Below are 8262 nucleotides of genomic sequence, written 5' to 3'. Positions count from 1 at the left end.
TTTAACTTATAGAAAATTGAAAAAAAAAAGAAAAGAAAAAGAAAAGAAATCGGATATAAAATAGCCCAAAGACCACCAGCGCTAAGAAATCATGTTTGTTAACTACCTACACATTTAGGTATATATAGATAGGAAGCTTTTAAGAGCAGCTTCACCGTTGTGGATAGTCGAGTGGATCGTGGAGGTTTTCAATCCAATTGCCTCTCCTCCGTACTCCAGCCTATATAGGCGATTGGGTTGGGGGGGGGGGGGAACGAGTGAGAGGGCGGGCTCGAATCGCAGGCCCAAGTGCCTTAGGGCAAGCTGACGTCAGCTACATTATAAAATTAAAATAAAAAAATGTAAACAATTAATAAAAAATCCAAAAAAATTAAAAAAAAAAAAGATTTAATTTTTCTATAAATATCTTATCATTATCTTCCACCTTACACCACAATTTTATGTTTTCTCAAATACTTTGGGTTGTAATTTCTTATTTAATGAAATGTGGTACAGCGAGACCGATTAAAAATCATATTTGAAATAAAATTATTTTTTATTATTTTATAAAATTAAAAATACTAATATTTTATTGCATATTGCCATGGCTATTCAGTTTAGGGGTGGAGATGTAAAAGGCAATTACTGTTCATTAAATGCAATTACTATTCACTGGAGGGGATTCAATAGGCAGTTGCATTGGGAGACCTTTCCTACACTGGAGCTACTGCTCTAAGGAAAGAGATTTCCATTTTTTTATTTTTTTATTTTTATAAAAATGGGAATTAGTTATGGGGTTCATACCACATCGAACTTTAACGATCCAGACCGTCTATTTTTCAAGTTACATCTCATAGATCATTCTTGCAAAATATTAGCCAAATTAGAAATATTTAAGACGTCTAATTGGGTTTAAAAAATTGAATACTTTGTTATATAAAAAACAATAAAATTTTATCTTGATAATTAAATAGACAAATGGTTTCGGATTTAATTGAATTTTTATAAGGATGATCTATGAATCAAGACTTATAAAATAGGCGTTCAGATTGTTGAAGTTTGACATGGAGTGGGCCCACACATAATCCTCATTTTTAAAAAAAAAAATAAGAATCCCTTTGCATAAAAAACCTGTATATAGATATATACATGCAAAAATGAAAAAGCGGGCCCTCGCAATTTGGGGCCTTGTAGTGGTGATTCGGAGTATATTATATATACATAAGCTCTATCTCCTTTGAAGACTAAAATTTTTGGCATGTTCCCGATCTATTTTTTCTTGCATCCTCAATAAATAAACATGAATAATGATATAAATCTGGTAAATTATGTTGTCCCAAAAATACGTACAATATCTAGGTATATAAATACTTTTCCCACCGACAACAAATATTTTTCCCACGTAAAATAGGGAAATTTTGGGTACCCTCCAAGCAACCTAATTCTATATATAAGGGGTGTGGTTCAATAAGACGGAAATATACCTACACCAATCTCTCTCTCTCGCTCTCTATCTCTTTGTTTTGGAACACAATCGACCTAGGATTATCACAATCTCATCCTCTTCCTGTCGATCCCCAACTGGTAAATTCGTAATTATATACAATTATATGTCATGAGTGATCCGCAGGAAGAAAAGCCTTGTTGTCCGCTCTGCGCGGAGGAGATGGATTTGACAGATAAGCAATTGCACCCGTGCGAGTGCGGTTACGAGATATGCCTTTGGTGTTGGCACCAAATAATGGACATGGCCGAGAAGGACGAGAGGGAAGGGCGATGCCCTGCGTGCCGTGCACCTTACGACAAGGAGAATATCGTAGGGTCGACGGGCCAAAGGTATGAGAGACTGGCGGCTGAACTGAAAAAGATGAAGATTGACATGGAAGCGCGTCGCCGGAAGCAGCAGCTCAGTGGCGTGCGGGTGGTTCAACGGAACCTTGTTCACATAGTAGGGTTGCCGCTTAATCTGGCGGACGAACACCTTTTGCGGCGGAGAAAATATTTCGGGCAGTATGGGAAGGTTGTGAATGTTTTCATCCGGCAATTTACAGACAATACGTGTAGTAATGTATATATTACTTACTCGAAAGAGGTGGAAGCGATTCGTTGTGTTCAAAGAGTCGATGGCCGGACGTTCCTCTGGTCGGATGGTAGAGCTTTGAGGGTATGCTCTGGTAACGAGAAGGTATCGTCACGCATGCCTAGAAAGTGTGCCTTGCAACAATCCTCGTTGTATGTTTCTGCACGATGAGGCCAAGTCTCGGATTCTCAAGACAGGAATAGTTTAGGGTTTAATTCTTCCCTAAAGTTGTAATTATCAATTTGTCATGATTCCTAAATTTTATATTCAGACGTATACGATACTTTACGTTGGAAAAATTATAAGTAAATTATAATATTCTTCTAAGAAGCTCTTAGACAATTAAGCTGAGATGCGTGCATCTCATTCTCTTTAAGAAGATTCAAACCCACTGCGGTTATAAAGTCTACAAATCGGTTGACTTGTCCTCTCGAAGATACATGCACCAACACTTTGTACTTGCATCACAAAAATCTAAGGTCTTGTTCGATTATGTTTTACAAATGAAACTGTTTTGTGAACCCGAAAAAGAAAAACATGACTTTACATTTTGAATATGAGATGGTAGCCAATATTTAAAAATTAACAAAATTCGATGGTTGCCAATATCATGGTGGTGAGTGTGGCGGTAAGAGGTTAGATTCTATCTTTTGAAAAAAGAGATTCAAACTTAAGTGCTCATGAGTGAACACCAAATCAATTTTGTTAAGCCCAAATGTGCTATTTTAATCTATATAGCTTTAAACAATGTTCGATTCTTGAACAATAATGTTTCAAGAAAATCTTGTTCATGATTAATTTTGCTTAACTATAATTTCATTCATCGTCATTGTTGATTAACCAATTCAGGACTTATTTGCGATTGATATTATATTTAAACAATCTATCATGTCAATTAATCAAATCAAAACACAAGAAAATAAGTAGAAAGATTTTATCAATTAGACAATTAAATCTCGTTTTGTCTCCGAAATAAATTCAAAAAAGAATTGTTGCTGTTATTTCGATTCGAAAATAAAAAAATAAAAAAAATAATTGTTATTCACACTATAGCAACATAAATTAAATAAATAACCAATGAAAAAGGCAAAATTTTTGGCGCCCAAACGACGTCGGACAACTGAAATGGCATTCAGTAATTTTAGAGGTTTGTACTACTGTCGGTTAGTCCTTCTAAGCTCAGCCTGCAACAGAAAATCAGTCAGCGTTTTATCGGCAGATTGACTTGTACCTCCGTCCACTCACTCTGACTCGCTCGATTCAACTCACCACCACAACCTCCTCCTCCCCCTCCTCCGTCTCCAAATGCTTCTTCTCTCTGCAACCACCCACCAGCACCCGTCAATTTCCACTTCTACCCTCCTCTTTCCCCCTATTTCCCACAAACTCCCCGCCTCCCTCAAACCCAACGCCACCTCCACTCCCCGACCCCATGACCTCCTCACCATCAACGCCTTCTCCCCCTCCTCCCTCCAAAACCCTAACCCTAGCTCCCCCCAGACCATCCGCCACGTCACTCACTCCGCTTCCGATGGCGACCCCGACTCCAATTCCATGGTCCCCTCCGCCTCCGCCGTCGCCGCCGCCATCCGCAGAGCCTCCACTTCCCCCGTCGACTTCATGCAGAGGATCGAGAAGGACCAGAAGAGCGGCATCGTGCTTCCCAGCCCCGACTTTCAAAGACTCTGCATTCAGCAGTTGGACCTCTTTCGCCGAATCGTCGACCCCGGTGCTCTCCTCTCGGTCAGTTTAGGCAAAATAATATCTTACTATCTATTAATCACATTGCTAATTTTGTTTCTGTATGATTAATTATGGATTACATTTGTGTACGTTCATGTATGTATAGTATATGTATTGGATTCATACGTATATATGTGTGTATGCATAGGTGTATGTAAGACCAGCTGGTAGTTATGTGATGGACCGATTAGAGCTTCGTAGGGTAACTTGCCATCCAGGAGTGAAGGCATCAGACATTGTGATATTAGTCGGAAGTTTTAGTGTTGCTGCCGGTTTTCGTGCCGCGGAAGCCGTGCTCTCCAATCACAAAGTAGATACTGAATTTGAAGTATTAGTGTTTAGTCTTAGTTGTGGATTGATATATTGTGACTGAATACATTCAGTTGGGAATTGAATTTGTAGGTGGAAGTTGTAGCTGAGTGTAAAGCTGTGGTTTTTCCGATGGTGAAGCACCCTTTTGTGGTAGGCTTCTTGGTTGCTGAACTTCCCGGGATGGAAATGCCTCCGCCACCCGGGAGTGTTCAGGGTGAGGGTCGTGATTTGGTTTGCCGCCCGACTTCTGAGGAAGCCTATGCTTTGCCTCCAAGCTCCAATGTCAAATCTTGGGGTACTCCTTGCAGTCTGGATGATCACGCTGAACCATCATTAAGAGTTTACAAGTTTAGTGCTGAGCAGATATCAAATGCTATCAACATTTCTCGGTCTATAGCTTTGGCGTATGTTATGGATCAGGTACTAACAGTAAAATAATAATAGTAATTTTTACTTATGGTGTGTGGCAGCCATGACTATATTTGTGTCTTTTAAAGTCCATTCGTCTTAATTGCTGATAAAAAAAATGCGTACTTCCGCAGAAGGCAATGCTACTCCAGCAGTCATCATGGCAGAATAATGTCAGGATGGGTAGTCTGGTTGAACAAGTAAGACAACTGTTATTGCATTTGTGATTTGGCTTTGCATTTTCTTAATATGGAAGTGTTTATTTTTTAATTTTGCTCACGCTATGTATTCTTCCAGATTCGTGGTCCTCTTTCTAGCCTTCGAACCTTAAGTAAAATGTTATCCATGCATATGAAGAGGAGTGAGGTTTGTCTTTGTATATGACCTTTTTTTTATAATTTTTGTCTTAAATATATTCATTTTATGTCCTGTATTTACACTGGCATGGTGTACTTATGTAGATTTCTTATGACATTGTTGAAAATATACGGGTGCAAGGCGATCATATGAAAGATACCCTTCAGCAACTCCAGGATGCTGTTTACTTGACCAAGGCACTTAGTCTCTCTCCCTCTCTCTCTCTGACACGTTTTAATCATATACATTCCGTTGTCATTGAGGCTTCTTATACTGTGTTCAAGGAGTCAATCTGTTTATCAGCAGTTTCCTAGTCATTTTTGGCAATCTGTTCCCATTGTTGTATGTACTTTCAAATTTTTCTGAGATATGCATGCTCAAGATATTTTTCAGTCATACCTGTGTGTGTAGTTGGAACTTACAAATTTTCTCTGAGACTTAAAAAAATTTGAAGTTCTGTCTATATTATTATCGCTATGGGTCAGACACACTGACCTTTCCATCTGATTTTTCTAGGCTAATATCATGCGCTCTGGTGAACATGATTCAACATATTCCTATCCTGACTCAGCGAGGTCTCGGTTACTGAATAACCTTCCAAGGGATAGTTCCAGCATTAAGATGCAAGTTCCAAGCGAACAACATTCTCTAACTGCCGCAACCAAAGATACGGAGATGCCCATGCCACCCCTAGCCCTTGCTCCTTTACAGCAAAATGGGATTAGGTAGGCTATAAATTCTGAGATCATCACTTCAGATTCCAAAGAATATGGAAAAGAAAAACAAAATTGAGTATATCACTATTGTTTTCACTAGTGCATAGAGCTGGATACTTGAAATTAATGCCCCTCTTATAACATAGAACGTATCATTTTGCTAATGCTTGTCGATTATGTCAGGAAGACCTTGCAATGTTTCTGATATACTCGTAGATTTGGTTGAAGCTGTAAGACCTCTGGCTAAAAACCAGCAGCGCGTGGTAGAACTGAATGAACTTGAAAACTCTTTGCAAGTTGCTGTAGAAGAACCTGCTTTGCGACAGGCTCTGAGCAATTTAATCGAGAGTGCATTACTGCGTACGCACAGTGGGGGAAAGGTAGAAATTGTGTCTACTGGAGCACCAGCAGGTGGTGCTCTTGTAGTAATTGATGACGATGGGCCTGATATGCACTATATGGTAATAGTTGCAGACTTTGAACTCTGCTAACTTGATCTTCTATTAACAATTAGAGATTTAACTTTTCTTTTATTAGTCGATTGTAACTCACCATCACTGCATACGGTTCGTCATGGATTAACTTTAGTGTTGGATTATTTGTCTTCAGACACAAATGCATTCTCTCACTCCTTTTGGAGCCGATCTCTTCTCAGAAAATATGGTTGAAGACAACATGACCTGGAACTTTGTGGCCGGGCTGACAGTTGCTCGTGAGATCCTCGAAAGTTATGGCTGTGTTGTCCGTGTCATATCACCCCGAATCACAGATGCTGAACTTGGAGCAGGTGGAACTCGAGTAGAACTGTGGCTGCCTTCTCTCATGGAAATATCCGATATTGATGGCCCTGCTCAGGGGGCGTAGAAAGAATTGAAGCTTTCATCGGTAAGATTGTTCAAAGACCAGAGAATTAATCCTGCCTCTATCTGATGATTTGCGAGAATGAGGTGGTAGAATTCGGAAATTGTTTCCTTGATGATGCGTCTAAACCTAATACTTGCAATTTGGTGGAAGTTCTGTATAGTTTTTCCCCCGTTCCACGCCATGCATACTCTTGTACATAAATAAGGACAAATAGGGCGCTATCGGAATCCGCATGCGTATATGCATCATGTGTAGTTTCCTGTTTGAAGATTCATCACTCGTATGTAAAAGTTGTCTGTAAAGCTTACAAACTTAAAAGAGTATAAAACACCTAGCAAACTTGATTTCTTGAGTACGTTAGATTTCATGTGGCCCTCCCTTGTTTTTGGGCCCTGCTTTGTTTTGTGCCTTTTGGGCTTTTACAAAAATTATACTGTCCAAAACTAGGGGATTAAAACAATAACAACAAAATCTTTTTTCACTACGTCTGGTCGGCTATATGATTGAATATTCTAAGATTTCATAAATTATTAATGACAAAAGATGTAACCAAACAAGAGTTGAAAAACCGACAAGACCCGACCCCCCGTTGGTGCATGCTGCGCAACATATTAGTGCGTCAAAGCCATACTCATAGCTTGAGTTTGGGAGATTTGGTTTGTTGCTTTTTTTATGTCGGAATTATAATAATTCAAGTTTGTCACTCTTGACTACCGGATAAGAGAGATAGAGCGGAGCTGCATGAAACCGTAATACCAAAGTTTTTTCTCGTGCAACTTTTGACCCAAATATACTTAAGGCTGGTGATGAAAATGTTTTTTAAATCAGTCATTTTTTAAAAATCAAGTGGATTTTTAAAAATCAAGTGGATTTTAAGGCTGGTGATGAAAATGTTTTTGACCCAAACATCACTTGAAGTGCTTTCTGCAAAAAACAAATCTAGTTCTTCTTCTAAAAAGCACTTCAAAAACATCTTCGGTTATTTTAAAAGCATTTTCACACAAGCTCTTAACCATAGCCTTACCCTCGTGTTTCCTAAATAACTATCTTGTGATTGGCTTTACACCATTTTTAGTGTACTAATTTCACTCCTAAAACAACCTCAAATAACATTTGTGAAAGGGTATAGGCAACGATGTCACGATCGTATAGTTGGCCACTCAAATCCCCCCTTTTCTTATCTCAATTTTAATGAATAAGACCTCTCATAACATCGTTTTTGACGCATTAATATTTGTCCACTTGCAAAGCAAGAGCATAGCGGAAGCATGGCACTGTATTTTTCGCATTAACTTTGTTTATATCCACACAGTTAATAGTACCAAACCGGAACATCCTTTGGCACTATCGATTGCCCAAAGTTTGATGACTGGTCTACACGTTTATACGACATGTCGGCCCAACAATCTGGCCAATCGATTTGGGAACATGTAGTTGTGTGTCCCACCTACTTAGTATTATGGCACCACGTGGAAGCACCACGATGGTTCGAGATTATGCGGCCCTTCCGGACCGGCCAACCGCCCACTGCCCACTGCCCCGCTCAACGTTAATATGCGGGGACGTACAGCTCTTATTATTGATTCCGGATCCTTGTTAGATTGTTTTTTGTGGAGATTTCGAAGATTAGTGAAATTATTTTAAATATTTTTATTTAAAATTAAATATAAATATTATATGATAAAAATTGAACGTACGATGTACGATGAATAAATACGATTTACAAATCTCTAGAATTCTCACCAAAATGATTATGAGAGAATTCCGTTGGCCTATTATTGGCCGGGTCAAACTTCAGTTTAG

The 8262-nt window shown here is 39.0% G+C and overlaps 2 protein-coding genes across 3 annotated transcripts; both read left to right on the top strand.

Annotated features, from left to right (window-relative positions):
* Positions 1 to 1594: 1594 nt before the first annotated feature.
* LOC137736278 (putative general negative regulator of transcription C16C9.04c) lies at positions 1595 to 2230 on the top strand. The gene has a single exon (XM_068475575.2). The coding sequence runs from the start codon at positions 1595 to 1597 to the stop codon at positions 2228 to 2230; it is 636 nt and encodes a 211-aa protein (XP_068331676.2).
* Positions 2231 to 3156: 926 nt separating this feature from the next.
* On the top strand, positions 3157 to 6814 carry CSK (chloroplast sensor kinase). Of its 2 annotated transcripts, XM_068476999.2 has the most exons (9): positions 3157 to 3802; positions 3951 to 4112; positions 4205 to 4534; positions 4657 to 4722; positions 4820 to 4888; positions 4984 to 5076; positions 5396 to 5604; positions 5783 to 6056; positions 6205 to 6814. In XM_068476999.2, exons 1-9 carry the CDS (start codon positions 3365 to 3367, stop codon positions 6457 to 6459), a joined length of 1896 nt encoding a protein of 631 aa, XP_068333100.2. In that variant the 5' UTR covers positions 3157 to 3364; the 3' UTR covers positions 6460 to 6814. The 2 variants fall into 2 exon arrangements, with proteins under 2 accessions (XP_068333100.2, XP_088539183.1); XM_088683057.1 differs by lacking the exon at positions 3951 to 4112 and having other exon boundaries at positions 3231 to 3802.
* The last annotated feature ends 1448 nt before the right edge of the window (positions 6815 to 8262 follow it).

This window comes from Pyrus communis, chromosome 13 (assembly GCF_041283825.1).
Source record: "Pyrus communis isolate YQ-2024b chromosome 13, ASM4128382v1, whole genome shotgun sequence".
Taxonomy (NCBI): Eukaryota; Viridiplantae; Streptophyta; class Magnoliopsida; order Rosales; family Rosaceae; genus Pyrus; species Pyrus communis.
The sequence above is the reverse complement of the archived record's forward strand: the minus strand, read 5'-3'. Positions and strand labels throughout refer to the sequence as shown.

Coding starts and splice junctions, on each gene's coding strand:
- LOC137736278 (XM_068475575.2), top strand. CDS start 1,595: ATGAGTGATCCGCAGGAAGAAAAGCCTTGTTGTCCGCTCTGCGCGGAG.
- CSK (XM_068476999.2), top strand. CDS start 3,365: ATGCTTCTTCTCTCTGCAACCACCCACCAGCACCCGTCAATTTCCACT. Junction 4,889..4,983: donor TGCATATGAAGAGGAGTGAG/GTTTGTCTTTGT, acceptor GTACTTATGTAG/ATTTCTTATGACATTGTTGA. Junction 5,077..5,395: donor ATGCTGTTTACTTGACCAAG/GCACTTAGTCTC, acceptor TGATTTTTCTAG/GCTAATATCATGCGCTCTGG.